Here is a 22789-nt window from a genome sequence, read left to right on the forward strand (position 1 = left end):
TGAAAAAAAAATCTGTTCTGGGCTCAGGTTTAAAATGATTATCTGTCCATTTCTAGACTTTCTCTTCTGCTCTCCCACGAGTGTCATATTTTCATAGTACTTGTGTAATATTTTTAAATATTATGTTGTAATATCCTTATTTGCGAGAATAAGCTCATTAGAATGCATTTTCTCTTCCAAGTGAATTATTTAGTGATTTCTGACACCGTCTTCCACCTATGTTTTACAAAACCCGCATAGGTTCTGTGTGTGTGTGTGTGTGTGTGTGTGTGTGTGTGTGTTTGTGTGTGTTATCCCTGGGGATAAATAAAAGCTGAGGCAGTAACTGTCAGAAAGACTGAGCTTGGGGAGAGGAGCCGAGGGCAAGTGGCTGCCCTGAGGAGGAACAGGGATGTTGGCTCCCAGCCCGTTGGAATAAACCAAGACCCAATTCAGAACTTGATGAGCAGATGGAAATCCCTGCAGCTCTCTTCCTTGACTTTTATGATTTTCAGTTGAACTGCTGACCATGGAAACCCAGGTCACAGGACTTAAAACACTCAGAGGTTCTGGTAGTCAGTCAGGCCAGAATTCTGGATCCGTGGTGAGCAGGGTTTGCATTTGACCTTTACGCATGAGAAGTCTGAGCTGGTTACAGTGAAAATGAAGAGCTGCCACCTCACCTCTCCTGGAGGTGGCCCTGGGACTCTGCAGACAAGGCCACTATCCTTCCAGGAGCAGCTCTGGAGGCGCTCAGTCCTTGGATAGTGTCCAGGGGCCGGCGGCATGGAGGGTGTGAACGGTCGCCTGAGGCTGAGGGGCATCAGGACTGGGTGCCACTGGTGCCCTGCTCAGAAAGGCCCAGAATGATAAACAAGGCCTCGGACCTGGGGCAGCTGTGCCTCCTGACAAAGTGGCCTGCCAGGGATGTTTACTGCAAAATGTAATCTCAGGTCCCTGCATTCATCTGCTCCCTGGACAGGGCTCATCATTCCCATCTGTGTCTGGGTGAGAATCTTCCAAGAGATGAAGATTTTTGTTTTGGTCAGATTTTTTGACAGAATTGCTCTTTTCTGAAAATAATTAAGGCTACAAGATTGGGTTCAGAAGCCATTACTTTTCTGCGAAGGCCGATCAGCTCCATAGCACAGATGGAGGGTGGACGGCAGCCTTCCTGTGTATCCTGGCAGAAGGCAGCAGCCAGGGAGGGCGGCAGTCAGCTCCCAAGTCTGTGTAGGGGTCAGCTGAGGCAACACATGATCCTCAAGCAAAAACATCTGATTTCGCCCTTCTGATGGGAAAGCAAGGCCAAACTACCTCCGAAGGATTTACACATTTGCATGGAGTTCTGCGGGATCCCTAGCTCATTCTGAATCTCTTGGGAGAAGAGGCATTCTGTCTCTAATTTTTTTTTTAATAACTCAGGGAAGGTTATTTGATCTATAGCAGCGAAAAAGAGCAGCAAAGGTTTCTAAATTCAGAAAGCTGGGTTCTAGTTCTAACTCCACTATGAGTTGTGTGACCTTTGATTAATATTTTCCTTCTCCTAATCTCAGCCTTCTTATTCATAAAATAGTAAGATAGTCGCAAAATGCCCACTGCGGGGTTGCGAGGGCGAACGAGCTAAGGTTTATGAAAGCTCATGGGATCCACAGCCGTGTGGATACAAATACAACCTCATGTGAGAGGATGGAGGGATCTCACACAGTCCACTTCCATGACCACGTGGTTCTGGAGCTGGAGCTCCGCTTGGTCAAGGCCCCGCCAGACACACTGAGAACGTGCCTTTATTTGGCTTCTGTTACCTCCCCATCACATCACACCCAGCACCTCTCCCAGGCTCGGGGGTCACTCAGGGCGGGTCCCTTTCAGTAGCTTGTAGTTTCCTTATCCTTCTTATTGAAGGGATCGTAGGGTGTCACAGTTGTGACCATTCGAGAGAGCGGCCCCTGGTGACGGAAGAGGTCAACTGCCATTCCTTTCCGTAAGACACTAACAAAATGGAGAGAAAAAAAGACATGTGAAATAAAGTGAGACATATAACCTCATGTATTCTCCAACTAATGATACACCAATGGGAGAGATGAAGAGAGAAAGCGATAGGAGTAGAGGGAGAGAGAAAAAGGATGCACAGAACAGAGAGAGGGTGGAATGGTTAATCCTTGTGAGTCCTGTTTCCTTTATTTCATTTATTTGCATTCAGTTCATTGACTGCATACTATGCATTATATCACAGGCTGAAAATCTATCTTGTGCCTAGAATTACAGTTGGTGCCAAGAAGACAGAAAATACAGAGAGAAGGAGGTGAAGCTGCAGAGAGGCCAATGAGTAACCAACAGCTACCACACAAAGCCTTGGGGGTGTGGGCTCAGGGTGTGAGGCTGCCCAGAGGTAGAGTCATCTTTCTAGACTGGAAAGGGACCTTTCTGGTTTTGAGAAATGAATGGCTTCTCCACCTTTCACCAACAAAGGACAAAAGGCACCCTTTTGGGGGACTGCCTTCCTTCTCCTCCCAGATGCACACTGACCTAACTCGAGAGCTTATACTTACATGAGGCCAGTCTCTGGACCCGGCTTAGATGCATTTGCATTTTCAGAGCTGTGTCACCTTACTGGCAAGGCAGGGTTTTCATCAAATGTTTTCAAATTTGAGATATAATGAGCAATAACCCCCTGCTTCTCACTGGCAGCTTCAAAGCACGGAGTCTGCACTAACCTCCCATCAAATGCCTCCTGTTTTCAATTTGCAAAATGGTGTTTAATATATATATATATATATATATATATATATATATGGCTTTTAACAGAATGTTGTCTTTTATGAAAAGTAAGATGGCTATCCACAATAAGTGAACGTGTGTCTCATGTAGTATGTTCTATGCATGTTCTAAGGATAATGCAGAAGGGTGATAAGTATGCAGAGTTGAGTCCAAGAGGCTAAGATGCTGTCCGCTAAGATGCTTTCAATCTCTTAATGCCCTCCTTCTAGCAACAACAGTGGGAAAATGAACTCTTCTGTCTTTTTGGACTTGACACCCTATTTTTTAAACAATGTAAATTTACTCCTAATACTTAATTGCTCTTTAATGGAATAATCATCATTAGGATTTCCCCCTCCCCAATATATCCAAGCATGTTGAGTAATAGGATTCATACTTACTGGTGCACTTCTGAATCTGGTGAGGGGGTCGTTGATGGACGATCAGAATTTGCTGGATGGGTGGCTGTGAAATGAACCTTACCAGTGTATCCTGGAATATTTGCAGAGCTAAAGGAAAGAGTGAAAAGAGGGGAAGAAAGGAAATGCACACAACAATCTGCCAAAGAGTCACGGTCACCAGCACCCAATTATGAAAACATAAAGAAGGACGTAATCTAAGGGTTTTGTCCCACGTGAAGGTCTGGAAGTCAGATTGCCAGATAGGAACACATGCAGGCAGGGGGCAGAGATGAGTAGGTGACAGCCTTCCTCTCAGACTGAAGAAGCTTATTTCAAGTCCATGTTTCTCTGCTGCTTGAATTTGCATGTGTTTTTCATACCTGATCCACCATGGAGCTCTGTTTCCTAAGGAAGGTGGACATGCTTTCCTTACCAAAAAGCAGACCTGGCTCCCGAACAGAGCTCTGCGGTGCCGACTCCAATGCTGGTGGACACACAGCATGATTTTTAAATAATACTTCTTTCTCGCCACCACTAATGTACTGACTTCACACAGTTTATCAAATTTAGCACAATTCCACATACTCCTCTGTGATCATGGCCCTTTTCCTCCAGAGAGAGTAAAAGAAACACACAAGAATGTATGGCAGGTTTTTCAGTGTGGGTATGAAATTCGTCTTGATGAAGGCAAGCAAACATCCAAAACAAATATTCTATTGGGTAATTCAGAGGTGTGTGAATAATAACTACTGTTTTGACATTTTTACAGCATACAAAACCCTTTCCACGGATCATTTTCTGGGAAGAGGTGGGGCCAGTCCGAGTGCTGCTTGAGACATGGGACCTCATCCCTGGGTGCGAGGGAAGATGTGGGGTTGAGACTATCTCAAAGAGCAGAAACATGCTCTCTGCAATCACAGGGCACTTCAAATAACACCGTCTTTGTTAAGTGCAGCTCTCAGGGTCCTCCTGGTGCCACAGTAAGGAGAGAGGAAGGTCAGCTTGCCCCGGCCACTCCCTGGTCCCTCCTCTGGGAGCGGGACATCCCTCGGCGAGGGCCCTTACCTGCCATGGATACCCAGACACAAGGTAAGGAGCAGCGAGGACTGAGTCCCATGGGAGGCGCAGGGTCGGCTCCTCTGAGGGGCCCCTGGTTTGATCCCATCCTGTCCACATGTCCAATAAGGGGACCTCCAAGCACCACTGATGGCTGGAGGAATTGTCAAAACACTCAGTTTCAGAGAGGATACACATGCAGTGGCAGGCGATGAGCAGGCAGTGCAGGGCAGGGCAGTGAATGGTGAGTGCTCAGGGGCTGGGACTCAGACCTGGGCCTCTGACTCTGCTTGTTGACTCGCAGACCCGCACACAGACTACGCCCCTGGAAGCCTCGCTGCCTCGGCTACGAGCAGGGTGACAGGACCAAGCTCAAGGCTGCAGTCAAGAGGGAGGCCAGAGTCTACCTGTGTCTGTGGGCAGGCAGGTCCTCTGGGATCCTTCCGGGCATTAGCACACGAGGGGACAGGACATACAGGGCAGGGCCTGCGCCAGTAAACATTCTGTGTCTCTTCCAAGCACGTCAGTCTGTGACTAGCCGGCTTTCAGGCAATAAAATAGGAGACCCAATGCAGACAAAGGGAAGGGCAAGCACATCAAGGGCCACAGCAGAATGAGCGGTGCAAGTTAACGGATACGGTAGGCTGGGAAATCAGGGAGCCAGGCCTGCCTCCACCCCTCCAGCAGCTGTGAGATTAAGCGGGGAGAGCCCTGGGCGGCTGCAGCCAAGAGTGCACGCAGCCTCCCAAGGCCCTTAGGGTCAGAGGGATTCAGTGAAGGTAAAAGCAGCTGGCAAGTCTTTAGCACTTAGTAGGTGCTCAACTAATTGTAGTCCTAATACAAGATTTCAAAGAAATAAGAAATGTATGAAACAGCAGCCTGGCAGTGAAGAATGCAGTTGATCCGGGACAGGCAGCTGGAGAGAGAGGTAAAGACAGTGGTTTCCCGACGCTGCTGCGCCTGACAACTCGGGGATTTTTCAAAGGTACCAACGCCTGACTCCCACCCACCAGACATGCTAATTTAATTGGTAAGTGCTGTGAGCTGGAAATTGGTTTTTTTTTTTTTTTTTTTTTTTAATCTCTCCAGATAACTCTCATGGGCAGTCACGTTTGGAAGTCTCTGTTTCAGGTTTCAGGTTTGTTGGAGGGCCCTGGGTGAGTGAACCACCGCTGCCAAATTCTAGGCAGGACCCTTCAGGATTTCTTGGAATCTTCTCCTAGAATTGCAGCTGTATGTCAGAGTGGGAGCAAAAAGTGGGGCAGAGTCATTCATATGTTATATCTCTCCCCGAATTCATCAAAGGTTCCATGCATGTTATGAAGGAAACCCCCGTCCTCTGCGTGAGAGTTTTTTTCCACTGCCTCTAAAACACCTGCAGAATGAAAATGCCTCTAAGGTCACAGCCTTCCATCAGAGCAGTAAGAAGCCAAGATGGAAGCTCGGCAAGGGCTGGATCTAAAACACCATCCGACTATCGGTGCTTTACCTGCGGCGTACAGGTTACTGATGTTAAATAGTATTCTACGTCATGTTATAATAATGAGATTATATTACATCATGTCTAAAAATAACAAACATGAACTAGAGGACTGTATTAATGATAAGCTGCTTGGGCTTGAGAAATGAATGCAGTTGCATAATAAACTGCCACCTATTTGAAAATGAAAGTCCTCACCCACGCTGCTTCTAGAATCTATTCCATTTAACCCTTTTTCAGGGACAACAAAGGGGAACTTTTTTTCCATCTTAAGTGCAACAAGACTACAGGAGAGCAGATTCTGGGGGATGCTCTATAGACCCATGGCTGATGGGTGATAAGCTTTTTCAGATGAAAGACACTGAAAAGTACAGGCTCTGAGAGAATTTCCAAGTCAGCTGCATGATCAGACCCGTTCCCTCGTTTAAGGAAAGCTAACGGAAGCAGGAACCCATTTAAAAATAAGTCGTCTTCATGTCTGTCTTTGCTCCATAGTTGCTAGTCTTCTGAACACCTTCTGTGGCACCCAATTCCCAAAATAAGCCTAGGGTTGGTCCACTATGGGTAACTGAATAAATTACTGCCTAAGTTTATAACTAACTGGCTTTTCTCAACAAAGCATAATAAAATAGAAATTAAATAACTTGAAAAATATAAGGAAGTTTAGTAAATCAGTTAGAGAAAAAGGGGCCCAGATGGCATATAATTAAAAGACAAATAGAAAAATAAAGGAAACATGGAGAAAACCATGTTATATGTAGATTATAAGTCATGCATACGTGGATGAGAATGCCAACAGGAACAGGCTGTCTGTCTGTAACACAGGCCCGAATAATCCTCAGGAGCCCGTACCCTTTGTGACACTTACGTGGGCTGCTTTATTTAATCTCCCAACACTCCATGTCCTTGGTCCTGGGACCATGCCATGGTAGAGATGTGGGCACTGAGGCTTGAGCACAAGTCTAAGCCATGTGCCCAGAGACAACAAGGCTGGCGGGTGGTGGAACCCCTGAAACCCAGGCTCCCAGCTGAGCAGCATCTGTCACCTGGAGCCTTGTTTATCGAGAGCTATTCTATGTCAGGACTCAAACAGGCTAGGCTCCTGATCGCTTTCACATTAAGGAGGAACAGAACCCAAGTGGGGCAAAGACGACTGATGCGAACTAGGAGCGGGGGCATCAGAGAGGGATGCAGCCAGATGCTTGCGCTGAGTGTGCTGGGGGCCGGCATCTGCCTCCAGGGTGGCACCCCTGCCCTGTGACCCTGGACCGGGTCTTTCAGGACGACGTCTCCCCAAGTTGGGGTGATGAAATTCACAGTTCCCTTACAGGGAGTGTGGGGTCAGGGTACCTGGGAAAAGTGTTGGCCTAGTGCAAGAGTAGGGAGAGGAGGAGGCAGGCCTGGGAAGGTGGGGCAAGGGGAGGGAAGGCTGAGGGAGCCGCTGAGAAGTCCTAACAGCACCAGCATGCTTCTGGTCCCTGGGCTGTGCGTCCCTGAATATAATGAGATACTGTGGCCCCAGGATCTGCTCAAAAATTAGTTTCACTCTTATCATCATTGTGCTCTACAGGACATGCTTTTCTCCTTCTGTTCTCAGGGAACCTTTACCTCTTCCGTCCAAAAGGGACACAGAAATGAGCCAACAGCCCCGACCAGAGCAGGGCTGAGGCCCCAGGAAGGATTCACTGGCCGCAGGTGGCCCAGGGGAGTGGGAGCCCTGTTCTCTTAACTGCTCACAAAATGAGTGTCTGGGGCTCTTTAATCATTTACTCTGCCTCAGCCTCCTCATCTGTAAAGTGGGGAGAGAGCCTGTTCCCCCACCTTTGGCCTCATCACACTACTTTGAAAAACAAATGAGAGAGTCGATGTGAAAGTTCTCTGAAAAGGCAGAAGTGTGGGCCAATGTAAGGAACTGCTATTCATAGCCTGGCTTGAAGCTGGGCTGTGGTTAAGATTTTGTTAAAGGTGCAGCACACCCAGGAGGGCAGGGCGGTCCCCTCTGCCGGCTCAGGACTCAGCCCATGGCCGCCCTGGGATCACTTTGGACAGTTACGTGTTATTTGCAAATACTTCATCAGAGAGATAACTGAGCTAAAGGCACAGCGAATGTGAAACTGGGTGAAGTCCTGAACTAAAAGATTGAGATTTAGTGGAAGACGGCACGGTGGAAGCACCAAGCGGGTTTGGGAAACGGTGGTCTGGAAAGCACCGGGTGTGGTGGGGTTGGGTGTGGGTCAGAGGGCGCGGGCTCTGCTCCGTCACCTGGATGTGCCCCCTCCTGTCCTCCTTGGTAAAACAAGGGAGGGGCTGGGCCAGCTGAGATGCACATACCGAGACCCCGTGTGGTCCCTTTCAGAAGAAAGCCCCATTCCCTTTTCTTAGGAAAGGGCAAGGTTCCATGCTTTGGGGTCCTGACTTGGCACAGATCTGCTGTTTTGAAACCATGTGGAACCACAAGATAGGTACTAACAGAAAAAAACTTCTCTTCCACCCTGTTCATTACGCTCTTGCAAAGAATATGGCTCTAGTATTTAGGAGAAAGGTAAAGAACAGATTTGGTAAAAATTGGGGGTTCCTTATGTTTCCCTTGCTTGCTTGACACAGATTATAAGTGAGGAGTGACTTTGTATCTTTTTTTTTTTAAATTCCTACTCAGTTCCCTGAACTTCCAGAACTCCTGTTGAATCTAGCGGATACTATGGATTCTACTTCCCAAAGGAGGCTCAAGTTAGAAGTTAGGAACTTCAGTGGAGACTGAATTACTGTCTTGAATCCCTTAACTCTGAATATCCTTTAATAATACGTCATGCCTGCCGAATCAAAAAATATTTTAATGCAAAACTCATGCAAGAATTCTGCTTTTAGGGATTTGTTCTAAAAGAAATGTGTGCATGATTGTGCAAAGATAATGTGGAGGTTTGTTGCTGTATTTTTTTAACAACAGAAAAAAATTTCAATAACTACTTGGCCCATGTAAACTATACCTTGCAGTGGAGTATCATGCAGCCATTAAAAAGGATCTTCACAGCCCCGCCCACTGCTGAGGAGCGTGTCCACTGCACCTGTCAATCTCACGCCTCTCCACACCGCCCCCCTGCACACACACTGATGTGCAGCTGCTTGCACACAGACATTCATGCAGGCCTGGCAGCAAAGTCTAAAATATGCATCAACTTTCAACACTGAGACTGAAAGGAAGAGGTAATTTACTTTTTACAAATATAATTGAATTATTTTTATAATAAACACATTTGGAAGGAAAAGAAGGTGCTATCTGGTGAGCTTAAATGCGAGCACTGAAGGTGTGAGGACACACACTAGACGTAAACTATGGTTCCACTGCAAATATGTTTATATGTTTTGACCTCATAGTCCATTGCAAGAAGTCTCCCTTTAGTAAATAACTCCAAGTTATGGAAAAGATTCACTTAAAAAGTATTTGACAACATTATTTATCATAGTAAGAAACAGAAAACATTTACATATGTAACCTAGACGCTAGTCAACGACAGTGCTGCGTGTGCTGTGCTTAGTTGCTCTGCTGCTGCTGCTGCTAAGTTGCTTCAGTCGTGTCCGACTCTGTGCGACCCCAGAGACGGCAGCCCACCAGGCTGCCCTGTCCATGGGATTCTCCAGGCAAGAACACTGGAGTGGGTTGCCATTTCCTTCCCCAATGCATGAAAGTGAAAAGTGAAAGTGAAGTCGCTCAGTCGTAAGTCGCTCAGTCGTGTCCGACTCCTAGCGACCCCATGGACTGCAGCCTACCGGGCTCCTCCGTCCGTGGGATTTTCCAGGCAAGAGTACTGGAGTGGGGTGCCATTGCCTTCTCCTTAGTTGCTCAGTCATGTCCAACTCTTTGAGACCCCATGGACTATAGCCCGTAAAGCTCCTATGTCCTTTGGGATTCTCCAGGCAAGAATACTGGAGTGGGTTTCCATGCCCTCCTTCAGGGGATCTTCCCAACCCAGGGATTGAACCCAGGTCTCCCACACTGCAGGAGGATTCTTTACCATCTGAACCACCAGGAAAGCCCAAGAATACAGGAATGGGTAGCCTATCCCTTTTCCAGGGGATCTTCCTGACTCAGGAATCAAACTGGGGTCTCCAGCATTGCAGGCAGATCCTTTACTGGCTGAGCTACCAGGGAAGCCCCCTGGAAGTCAATGACAGTACATCTATAAAAATAAAAAAAATTATGGTCTACACAAATAAAATATTATGATGAGTTCATAATAACATGTGCCCATGATGATGCTATAAAGTGAGTGCAGTAAAAATTACATATGTAGCATCATTATAGCTGTATAAATACACACAAGAAAGATGAAGGATGCAGATGACAGATGGAAATATGCCAAAATCTTCATACCAGCTATGTTTTTATGTGACAGTTTAGTTATATTTTTATTATCATTAATTTTTTTCTGTACTTTTTTCTATAATGATCAGATTCCGTCCTACAATTTTAAAAGTTAATTTTAAAACCATTAGCATAATCACCACCAATCCACTGGGCATGTATTGGTGCCCAGAATACAAAATCAATGAATAAGGAACATTTGAAAGCATTCACCTTTTGCGGAAACTGGTGATTCCAACCACTGAACCCAAGAGTCTGTAGCCTTGACTGTGTCTGAAATACGGCTTCCACTGAAAGGGCGGGGCAGGCAGTGTTCCTGGCCTAAGTGTCATGGGTTACGAGGAAATCCTTAAAGATGATCTCATAAAGACGTTTCCCTTTAGGAAAGTTTAAGGTGAGAAAACCAAGGAAGAGTCATTTTTGCTTTCCAGTAGGATGGTATTCTACTGGGCACAAAGTAAGTTTATCTGTTTCTGGGGTTTGGACCTCACGTAGATGACATCACATTGCATGCGTCTTCTGTACTTGGCTCAGTGCGGTACTGAGGAAGCAACACAGAATTTTGTTTAGAGGTTCAAGTATATGTAGCAAAGCTACCAAGCAAAGCAAGCAGAGGATAAGCACGAAGACTGATGCGATGACTTCTGGGTTGGGGAAGGAAACTCAGGAGACGAGGTTGTAAGGGGTATACAGGCAGTGTAAGAGATGTGAATAAAATACTATTTCCTTAGCTAGGCCTGTGACATAGGCATTTCCTTGTTATTTTGCTTTATATTTTAAATATGACACTACATATTTTGTATCTATCTCTCATAATAAAAACAGAAAGTCTTTTTCTGTGTTAAAACGTTACAGTGAATGAAAGTGTTAGTTGCTCAGTCACGTCTGACTCTTTGTGACACCATGGACCGTAGCCCACCAGGTTCCTCTGTCCATGCAATTCTCCAGGCAAGAATACTGGAGTTGGTAGCCGTTCAGTTCTCCAGGGGATCTTCCTGATGACCCTGGGATCAAAGCCAGGTCTTCTGCATTGCAGGCAGATTCTTTACTGTCTGAGCCACCAGGGAAGCCTTAAAGGGGTCTGAGCCACCACGGAATCCTTAAAGGGGACGCTGCGGCTGCATGGGTGGGAAATCCAACGCGGGCCTCCCGTGGGGCAGGTGAGAACTCTACCACTAACCACCTATGCTCCATTAAAATTCTATTAAAAATTGAAACCTCATCCAAAGAAGAAACTTTGCAACCTTGGATGCCCTCTAGTGCCCAATTTAAGTAAGTACAGTTAATGTCCAATTCTACATGATCCACTCAAATTTCCTTTTCTTAAAAACACTAACATCAAGATGATGTAGAAGGGCATGCTCCCAAATTTATTCAAGTTAAACAGTATGTTATACATCAAATTTTTAAAATGCTGCCAGACTGCTCTTTACTCTCCTTGAAGAGTGATCCAGAAGAATATATTCTATTCTTCAGCAAGAATGTTTCATAAAACACTTCAAAATTCAAATGTACATTTCAAAGGAAAAATACTAGAAAATTTGATGCCAGCAGATTTTCAATTGAGTTTATCCTTATGTTCATTCTTAAACTCTTTTTTTACAATCTCTACTTTTAATAGCAATCCTTTCCCTGCAGAAATTAGGCAAGAATCATAACAGACAAATCCTTTCTTAGGACTTAGCTAAAACATCACAGCCTTCAAGGCTTGTGGATAAAAGTGACCTCTCCATACAACCAAGATCAAGAACACTAAACTTGCTTCTCAGGAGCCTCACTCCATCCTGCCTTATACTATCATTATTGGAGTGTGGAGCTCACCGGCCCTTCAGGCTTGCAAGCTACGTGAGGGCCAAGTGTTTGGTACAGTACCTGGGATACTTTATGTACTCTCTCTTCTTTTCTTCCTTTATTTCTTACTGGTTGAAATATAACAACTCATTTATTTCTTCAATGCATTAAGTTGTAGAAATATAATTTAAAACCCAAGTTACTTTTGAAAGATAGTTTACTTTGGTCAAGTAGTCAAAAGAATTAGGGTGTCAGAATGTGTAACACATGAAAATTCAAAATTATTAGGGGATGTAGAGCAGGTATGAAGGACAGCCAATGTGAAACTGAGCTGGTTTGTTATTTTGGCAAAACGGATGTTTAAAAAAAAAATAGAGCAACTGACATTTAAAATACTGTTGGTGATTCACACTATAGGCTTACATTCTCCTGCAAGCCTTCCAGTCATCACAGAAACTGAAGGTGTACCAGCAGTGATGTGCAACAGCTCAGGGCCTAATAAAGAAAATTTGGTCCATGATTACCACAGGATACTACTCAGCCAGAAAAAGAACAAAATAATGCCATTTGCAGCAACATGGATGGACCTAGAGATTGTCATACTGAGTGAAGACAAAGATAAATGCCATATGCTATCACTTACATGTGGAATCTAAACAAAAATGGTACCAATGAACTTATTTACAAAACAGAGTCACAGATGCAGAAAACAAACTTATGGTTACTGGGGAATAAGGGTTGGGAGAGATAAACAGCAGACTGGGATTAACATACACATACTGTTTTGCTGTTGTTTGGTCGCTGATTCTGTCCAATTCTTTGTAACCCCAGGGACTATAGCCTGCCAGGCTCCTCTGTCCATGGGATTTCCCAGGCAAGAACACTGGAGTGGGTTGCCATGCCCTCCTCCAGGGGAACTTTCTGACCCAGGGATTGAACTTGAATCTCCGGCTTGGCAGGTAGATTCTTTTACTGTTGAGCCACCTGGGAAGCCCTTGTACAGACACGACTATATATGAAGTATATAACTAATATATAACTAATACAATCCCTGCTGAATAGCACAGGGAACTCTACTGAACACTCTGTAATGATCTATATGGGAAAAGAATCTAAAAAAGAGTGGAATATATATATATATATGTATAACTGATTCACTTTGCTGTACAGCAGAAACTAACACAACATTGTAAATCTACTTCAACAAATTTTTTTAAAAAACCACACAGAACATCGGCTTATTGTAGTGTGTCTTGTGAATTATCCTAATGAAGCAATTTCTGAGCTTCAGTATTTCCATGGGTGAAAGCAAATATATATATATATTCATACAACATTGGATGTAAACCCAGGTTAGTCAGTGTTCAAAACTGTAATCTCCTTTGTGAGAAACTATAGTTCTTTCAGGAAACAATATGTTTCTTCTTAAGTTGTGGTCAGTACCAGGCTGTTTTCTGTTTTTTTAATTATTGAAGTACAGTTGATTTAGAATGTTGTTCCAATTTCTGCTATATGGCAAAGTGACTCAGTTATATACACATTCTTTTTTATATTCTTTTCCATTATGAATTTATCACAAGACACTGGATATAGTTCCCTGCACTATTCAGTAGGAACTTGTTTATTCAAGGCCATTTTTCTATTGCTTCATTCACTGAAAAGCCTTAATGACCACGTTTCTTCCTTAATAATAACGTAAGAGGCATAATCACAGGTGGAACTCACCGACTTGAGTTTGTATAAAGGATTTCAGAGCTACGAGGCTTGGCGAGAGATGTGATGTCTCCACAGGGGTTGTCAATGTCATCAGCATTTGTAGACTGAACGCAACCACTGTTGGGAAGCAAAGACTTTTTTATAGTTTTTATTAGAAACATAGAAAACATAGGTGAACATACCCTAACTTGCAAAGGAAATCTTTCCAAAACAGATCAAAATTCAAAATGTAATACATTAACCACAGTGATGGAACAATTTGCCCTAAAAAATAAAGTAAGGAGATTTTCCTTTTTAGAGTAAGAATTGATCTTCGGTTTGGGCCAGAGTGAGTAACAGCTGGCCTGTGTTACTGAGCAAAGAAGTAGGCTGTCTGCAGCCATGAGCCAAGTCCTTCCCTGGAGCCTGGAGATGGCCTGGGGCAGGCAGGAGTGGTGTCCCAGAGTGGAGGAGGCTTCTGTGGAGACGGAAACAGGCCTGGGGTTCTGAGAAACCAGCAGTGTGCCTCCGGGCCTGAGAGAAGGCCCAATCCATCAGTGGAAGTGAGAGGGTGTCCTGGAGGCATTTCTGGGGCCACTCATAGAAAAAGGAGTCAACTTAGCTGGGGAACAGAAGAGGCTAGAGTAACGGGGGGAGCGGGGGTAAAGATGAAAGGCCCAGATTCTTCCACTTCTTGGATTTTCTTTGTTCCAAGTTACTGTGATCTGAATGTGTATGTCCCCCCAACGAAATGTATATGCTGCAATACTAACACCCAAAGGTGATGGTATCAGGAGGCGGGAGGTACCTGAGTCATTAGTGTCCTTATAAAAGGGACCCCACAAGCCCCTCATTCCCTACACCTCCTGTGGACACAAACGTATGACCAGGGCCGTTCCTGGGCCATCCCCGCTGTCAAGACTGCAGAACTGCAGGAAATAAACGTCTGCTGTTATCAGCCCCAGTCTGTGCCGGGCTGTGCCAACACCCCAAGACTTCTAAAACACAAGGTGTTTCTCCAGTATAAAGCACAGAAGACCCGAGTGGAGGGTGACGCACTTCTCTGCCACCCACGGGAAGTCAGATTTAAATTTAGAAAAGCGAGAGGTCGCATTTCCTGCCCTTCAGCATGTGAGCCCCATTACAGCTTCCACGTCAACTGTAAAAGTCTTTCTGGTTGACAACACCTAATATGAGCAGTATCCAAGGTATTTTACTTCATAAAATAACCAATTTGGGAAAACTGAAAAAAATGCTAACGCTTTATTTCTTTTATCAAAATCTTTAACACATTTTTGATGAAACTGTCGACGGGCACCATGCTAGGAAAACATTACAAATCTGCTAGAAAGTGTATGTTGTTTTAAAGAGTGGGTTACAAACGTGACTGAGCTGTAAGTAACTACAATACAGATGTAAATCTAGTAATTTTTAAAACATTAAGAAATGTTACTTACGTATAGAGAGGGATGTATTTGCTTCTGGAACTTGGACTCACACTTAGAAAAAAAGAAAATATGGGCGACTGAGTTACTGACGTTAAGAAAAATTAGGTTGTCAGAGTACTTCTCTTACTAAGTCTTCAGATATATCTCAAAAGAATGTGCTTCCAGAAGTTTGTAATTTTAAACAACAGAAGAGACTTGAAAATGTAGCTTTACGTGATGAAAAGCAAACACAGAACAGCCAAGGATGAGTAAATCCTTGCTGACTCCTATGATTTAGTTCCAAAGCCTCTTCTCCTAGTTTTTGTTTGCTGTTTTCATCCTCAATGATTACATTGGCAAAGTTGACCTCTAGTTTTCTTAGGGGCTTCTCTGGTGACTCAGATAGTAAACAATCAGCCTGCAATGCAGGAGGCCTGGCTTCGATCCCTGGGTTGGGAAGAACCCACTCCAGGATTCTTGCCTGGAGAATTCCAGGGACAGAGGAGCCTGGCAGGCTACAATCCATGGGATTGTAAAGAGACACAAAGAAGGCAGACATTTGAGTTGACTGAGCCTTGGGTGTAACCCTCCATGGTGGAGAGAAAGCCTCCGTGGCCCAAAGAAGTTCGGTGTCTCAGACAAGACTACAGTTACCTAGGGCACTTCAGGGAGCTTAGGGTTTATTTTGTACTTTCCCTGCTCCAACCCCAGAATTAGCCATTTCTCCAAGGATCTTACAATGTCTTCTATTGGAGAAGGGCATTTTAAACCAACATTTTGGAGCTGGATATGCTTCAAATGTATGTATGAGTGTATATGAACCCGTGTGTGCCTGAAAAGGAAGTGAGAGTGCTAGCTATTTAGTCATGTCCAACTCTTTGTGACCCCATGAACTGTAGCCTGCCCTAACTCCTCTGTCCATGGAATTCTCTAGGCAAGAATACTGGAGTGGGAAGCCATTCCCTTCCCCAGGGAATATTCCCCACCCAAGGATCAAACTCATGTCTCCTGCATTGCAGGCATATTCTTTACTGTCTGATCCACCAGGGAAGCCTGTGTACCTACATGTCTACATATATTTCTGAATATATATATATATACACACACACACACACACACACTTATATATTCATGCACACACACATATACATGTATTAAAATAAAGGGATACAACAGAGATATTAAGAGCTTGGTAATAGATCACGACAATAAAAGTGAATGAATACCACCAGTAAAGTGAGTCACACCAATATTTTGATTCCCCAGTGCCTATAACAATTATGTTTATACTATACTGTAGTCTATTAAGTGTACAATGGTATTATGCCTAAAGTCAATATCTTAATATTAAAATACTTAACTGCTAAAAAATGTTTACCATACTCTAAGCCTTTAGCAAGTTGTAAAATTGTTGCATGACTGTCAGGGGATGTTCAACTTTAAGGGATCCAATATGTCATTTTCTTCCTTTGTGTGCCGTTTCTCAAGGACTCTCTATTCCTTATCAGTTTCTGGAAAACAGGAGCGAGCAGAGCTGCACGCAGTTCTCAGGACTGAGATCAGGAGAAAGAGCACCTGTTTGGATTCCTTTCAGTGACTCCCTTCAGTGACCTTTTACTTAAAGGTAATCTATTCAGTTATGCCCCTCTTACTCAGGATACGGAATGCTTTCTGGCCCTTTGAAGATTGTTATTTTCTTGGCTCTGTTTTTGCTCAAATTTTTTTTTACTGCCTAAAGCTGCCTTGTATGAAGATATATAAGCATGCGTTTCTGCAAATAAAGTACGCTTGTTTCACTCGAGACTTGGGTCCCCTGCGTCCTTCTCATCGACTCCAGTCCCCAGGTCCCGGTCTACGAAGAGCGTGACAATTGGCACCCAAACGGACGTGGTGAACGCCCTTGGTAAGCGGATGGAGTGACTATTAGGACCTACGGAGGTCAGTAAGTGCAGGGTTATAGGACAAATGGGTGGAAAGCCCCACCACTTTTCTACTTTACTTCAGCATTTATTTAAGGTTCAGGGACTTTTGGTTTCATGTCAACGGATGGAGGCTTGTCTCCAAAGAGTGGTTGAATATAATCCCTGGTTCCCTGATGAAGGCAGTTTCGATTTAGAAATTTGTAACTGGGCTAAAGAGAATGTTGAATGAGCCACAAGACGGGGAAAAAATATTCCAATAGATTTCTGGCCCTTATGGGTCCTCATTAAAGCCGTGATCTTGCCATTTCAAGGCAACTCTGGCCCCCCTGATATTCGTCAACAAGCAGAATGCTCATTATATGAATATGAATTAGATGATGAGACTTTACAAAAGGCCCAGTTAGAGCAACATAAAATGTTTCAGAACTTTCCCACCATCCCTGCTCCAACTGTCCCATGCACTCCTCCTCCTCTTGTAATGGGCACGAAACCGAAGGTCTCCTGGATTCGAGGACAAAATGAATCTGATAATGATTCTTCTGATGCTCTCTTTGACACTAAAGCCAACAATATTTTTTTTGATGACAATGATAAACCCCTAACACGCACTCGTATTTATGAAAACGGACGGTCCACCCCTTCTCCTTCATGACGAAGGCCTTCTGATTTACTGGCTTTGCAATCTCGAGTCTCTGAGGCCAATGATCTTTTTGCCCTTCCTGTGTTAAGAAATGTTAATGCTCAAGGACAACTAATACCTCAATATGAAGGCATTGATTTTTCTCACATGCAACAAATGAAAAAGGCTGCAACTATGTATGGCCCTCATTCACCTTTTTCTAAACGCTATGGCATCTTCTATTGGAAATTTTATTCCTTATGATTGGTGAATTTTGATAAAAGCTCTTCTTAAACCAGGAGAATATCTTCAATGGATAATGTGGTTTCATGATGTGGTCCAAGATCGTGCCAATTCTAATGCTAGAGCTGGCACTCCCCAAAACCAAATTACTTTTGAAATGTTAACTGGTATGAGGCAATTTGATTCAGTGGAAGCTCAGATACAATGCCCTCCTTTGTTGCATGAGCAATTGAAAGAAGTTGCCCTTGAAGCTTGGGATCGAATTACTCCTCAAGGGGAACCTAAAGGTAGCTACACAAAGATATTACAAGGGCCTAATGAAGCCTATGCTGATTTTTTAGCTAGACTGGGAGTTGCTATCTCCTGTAGTGTTATCGGAGAGGAAGTCAGAGTGCAGTTAGAAAAACTGCTTGCATATGAGAATACGAATCAGAAGTGTCAGAGAGCCATCACTCTGATTCGTGAGTCCAGGAATATTGATTATTTGAAGGCTTGTCGCAACTTAGGATCAGAAACTCAGAAAATGCAAATGTTAGCTGAAGCAATGGCTGCTGCCTTTAAAAAGGGGAATGAAGGATGTTTTGTTTGTGGGGATAAGAACCATTTAAAAAAGGACTGCCCTAAAAAACGCACAGAAAAAGTTAAAACTGTTAAAAAACCGCCAGAAGTCTGCCCTCGCTGTCGTAAGGGGGTACATTGGACTAAAGAATGTCAATCTAAATATGATGTTGAGGGAAATCCTATTTCAGGAAACTCAAAGATGGGGACTCCCTGGGTCCCCATCAACAAAAACCAGGGGCAAACTCCATCTTTTCCCTCAAACCCTCAACATCCGGCAGTCGATATACCAGCTCTAAATGATTTTATCCTTTTTCCTCAAGCAGTCCCCTCTAGAATACCTACCGGACCTTACGGACCCCTACCCCCACAAACCTTTGGTCTTATACTTGGCCGATCTAGTCTGACTTTTAAGGGAATTACTGTTCACCCTGGAATAATTGATTCAGAATATAAGGGAGAAATTCAAATTATCATGTCATCTCAGATACTATGGCAATTCAAAAAGGGGGACAAAATTGCCCAATTACTTCTTTTACCTTACATTTCTATTAACTCCTCTAATGGTATACGGACAGGTAGATTTGGTAGTACAGATCAAAAGCAATCCTTATGGACATCAATAGTATCTGAATATGCATGATCAAATATAAATATCAAAATTAATGGCAAAATATTTTCTGGTCTTCTTGACATTGGATCCGATATTACTATTATTTCCAAACATTTATGGCTCAAATCTTGGCCTATACAGAGAATTTCTTGCCAAATTGCAGGAGTTTCTCAAACCAAAGTACAAGAGGTTTATCAAAATGTCCAAATATATCCATGTGAGGGATCAGAAGGCCAGCCTGCAACATTATGACCTTATGTGATAGATGCACCTCTCAATAGGAAGAGATTTACTTATGCAATGGCAAACTCAAATATATAATCCACATTTTTCCTAGGGGCCACTGCTCATTTAATAAACAATACAATTATTAAAATAACTTGGAAAAATTATGAGCCTATTTGGACAGAGCAGTGGCCCCTTGTAAAAGAGAAATTAGAAGCTGCTAAGGAACTTACAGATACACAATTGAAATTAAAACATATTGAAGAATCTTGTTCCCCTTGGAATTCTCCCATTTTTGTAAAAAAAAAGAAATCTGGCAAATGGCATCTCTTAACAGATCTTCGAAAAGTTAATACATCTATGAAACCTATGGGTGCATTGCAATCAGGAATTCCATCACCTACCACTATTCCTCAAAACTGGCATATTATTATTATAGATTTACAAGACTGCTTTTTTACTATACCTTTACACCCTCTAGACTGAGCGAGATTTGCTTTCTCTCTTCCTTATCCTAATCATATCAGGCCTCATAAACGGTATCAATGGACTGTGTTGTCTCAAGAAATGATGAATTCTCCCACCATGTGTCAATATTATGTAGCCAAAGTCCTTGAACCTGTGAGAAAACAATTTCCTGACTTTCTTGTTATTCATTATATGGATGATATATTGTTTTCAGCTCCATCTATTTTATAAACTCAGCAGGTGTTTGACATAGCTCAACAATGCTTTAAAGCTTCTGGATTAATCATTGCCCCTGAAAAGATTCAAACATCTACACCTTACTATTACTTAAGATTTGTTGTTAATAGACAACATATTACTCCCCAACTAACACAGATTTGTATTGATAAATTATCACCTTGAATGATTTTTAAAAACTTTTAGGCGATAAATATTGGATTAGACACTCTTTAGGCATTGCAAATTATCAACTAATTTATTTAACACTTTAAAAGGAGATCCTGATTTAAATAGCCCTCGTTCACTTTTACAAGAGGCAGGAGAGGAACTCTGTTTAGTACAAAATAAATTGCAAAAGCAGTTTCTTACTCGTATTAGACTTGATTTACTTCTAGAGTTATTTATACTCCCCTCTCTCCATTCTCCCACAGGACTTCTTACCCAACAATAATACCGGATAGAATGGATCTATACCCATTTTAGAGGGACAAGGTCACTTACACCCAATCTTGATTTGATCACTGTAATCATTATCAATGGAAGAAACAGAGCTAAGACTCTAATTGGCTCCGATCCTCATAAAACTGTAGTACCTATTAATAAATCTTAATTTGAGAATGCATTATAAACTTCTACTGATTTCCAAATAGCCTTTCTGGAATATTTTGGAGAAATTTCATTTCATTATCCTTCTAACAAACACTGGAATTTCTTCAAAAATACTGAATTTATCTCTCGCCTTGTCACATCACAACCTATACCTCAAGGTGATGTTTTCTATATAGATGGGACTAAAAACGCCAAAGCCTCATTCTGGTCTCTCAAAGAATATAAAGTCTTTTATACTAAATTTCACTCTGCTCAACAATTATATGCTCTCATTCAGGTTATTCACCTACATTCTTATCCTATTAATATAGTTTCTGACTCCTTATATTCAGTTTTTGTATTAAGAAATATAGAAACTTCTACCATAAATTCGAATCAATCTATTATCCAACAACTTTTCCTTGAACTATAATCTATTATTAGGAACCACACTTCCCCCATTTCTATTACCCATATTCGAGCACATTCTTGTCTTCCTGGCCCTATGGCTCATGGCAATGAACAAGCTGATAAACTTGTCTCTTTTGCTACTCCTGAAGAGCAACATGCTCTATTACACAATAATGCTGGCTCATTACATCAAATTTGGAAAATTCCATACTGACATGCTAAAGAAATCATTAACGATCGCTCTACTTGTAGGCCCCTACATCTTCGACCTATTGCACAAGGCATCAATCCTTGAGGATTACAACCCAATGAACTATGGCAAATGGATGAAACTCACTGCCCTAAACTTTCTCCCTCTTCCTTCTTACATGTCTCAATCGATACAAATTCTTCTTTTATATGGGCCACACCTCTCTGAGGTGAAGCTACATGACATGTTATAACCTACCTGTTAGCTTACTTTGCATAATGGGAACACCTAGTTCTATAAAAACAGACAATGGCCCTGCCTGTATTTCTAGGCAATTCAAACAATTTTTACAATCATTTTCTATTAAACATACTACAGGCATTCCTTATAATCCACAAGCACAGGGCATAGTTGAACAAGCACATCACACACTGAAACTACAAATAAATTAAAAAAGGGGGAATACACAGGAACACGTCTATCTTCCTTATCCAGAGCAGACTTTACTAGATTCCAATGCAATGTATTTTTTAATCCTATAACTATTTTTAATACAGCTTTACTTGTTTTAAATTTTTTAAACCTACCACAAGGAGATATTTTGACAAAAGTAGAAAAACATTTTGAGGCATTGAAGGACACCTCCCTTCCTCTGCCCATTTGGTATCAAGACGGGTTGACTAAACAATGGAAATCTGGAAAATTAATATTACAGGGGAAGGGGTATGCTTGTATTTCTTCGGATGGATCCAACGAAATCAGCTGGCTCCCTCTTCAGAAGATCCACCCCAGGGGAGCCACTGGCATTCAAGATAGAGAAGAAATCCCCAGGAGGAGGAGATTCCAGTACAAGCCATGGCAGCTTTAAAAATTTCCAAGAAAGGCCACACTCGACGTCATCCACCTTATGATCTCCCTACTTGGGGACAGATAAAAAACCCTTACTAATCAAGCTGAAAATCTGGTTTCTCAACAGGGAATGCCTCAGAATCCTGAAAGTATTTTTGTTGCTATGCTTGCTTTGCTTGTTTTTGCTTCCCCCACTCAGGCTGACTTGATTAATCACACCTATTGGGCTTATATACCTAACCTCCCTTTATTGCAGGTTGTAGAATGGACAGATATAGGACTGGTCGTATCCTCTAATGACTCAGTACATATGCCTCCTCCTTGGAGCTTAGAGGGGCCCTCTAATCCTGAGGAAGAAGGAAGACTAATTAACATTTCTCTAGGCTATGAATTGGAGAAGGCAATGGCACCCCACTCCAGTACTTTTGCCTGGAAAATCCCATGGATGGAGGAGCCTGGTAGGCTGCAGTCCATGGGGTCGCAAAGAGTCAGACACGACTGAGCGACTTGACTTTCACTTTTCACTTTCATGCACTGGAGAAGGAAATGGCAACCCACTCCAGTGTTCTTGCCTGGAGAATCCCAGGGACGGGGGAGCCTGGTGGGCTGCCGTCTATGGGGTCGCACAGGGTTGGACATGACTGAAGTGACTTGGCAGGCTATGAAATCCTTCCTTTATGCATGGGCCCAGCAGAATTATGTATTAATGTTAGTTGACAAAGGTGGGCTTTTGTCCTGCCTCCAAAAAAGAACTTCCACACATTGCTTGGACTGTTTGCTGCCCTGTCTTTTTATGAGAACCATGTCAATACTACCAAAACTCTAGGAAAAGCACAAAAGTGGGAATGTAAGGGGTTTACTTATAAGCATCTTAAATATACTCCTGTTTATTGGGATAGATGGTCAAGCTAAATCAGGAAAATTAATGTTTGTGG

General features: G+C 43.0%; 1 protein-coding gene across 1 annotated transcript in view; it reads right to left on the bottom strand.

The window, feature by feature from the left end:
• Positions 1 to 1835: 1835 nt before the first annotated feature.
• The window catches only part of SPMIP7 (sperm microtubule inner protein 7), a 63221-nt gene continuing 42267 nt past the window's right edge, over positions 1836 to 22789 (bottom strand). The window contains exons 6-9 of the mRNA XM_055589669.1: positions 14980 to 15021; positions 13553 to 13660; positions 3141 to 3248; positions 1836 to 1971 (exon numbers count right to left, since the gene is read on the bottom strand). Of these exons, the coding sequence (XP_055445644.1) occupies positions 1848 to 1971; positions 3141 to 3248; positions 13553 to 13660; positions 14980 to 15021 (382 nt within the window). The 3' untranslated portion in view covers positions 1836 to 1847. The remainder of the gene's footprint in view (positions 1972 to 3140; positions 3249 to 13552; positions 13661 to 14979; positions 15022 to 22789) is intronic.

Source organism: Bubalus kerabau, chromosome 8, assembly GCF_029407905.1.
Source record: "Bubalus kerabau isolate K-KA32 ecotype Philippines breed swamp buffalo chromosome 8, PCC_UOA_SB_1v2, whole genome shotgun sequence".
NCBI lineage: Eukaryota > Metazoa > Chordata > Mammalia > Artiodactyla > Bovidae > Bubalus > Bubalus kerabau.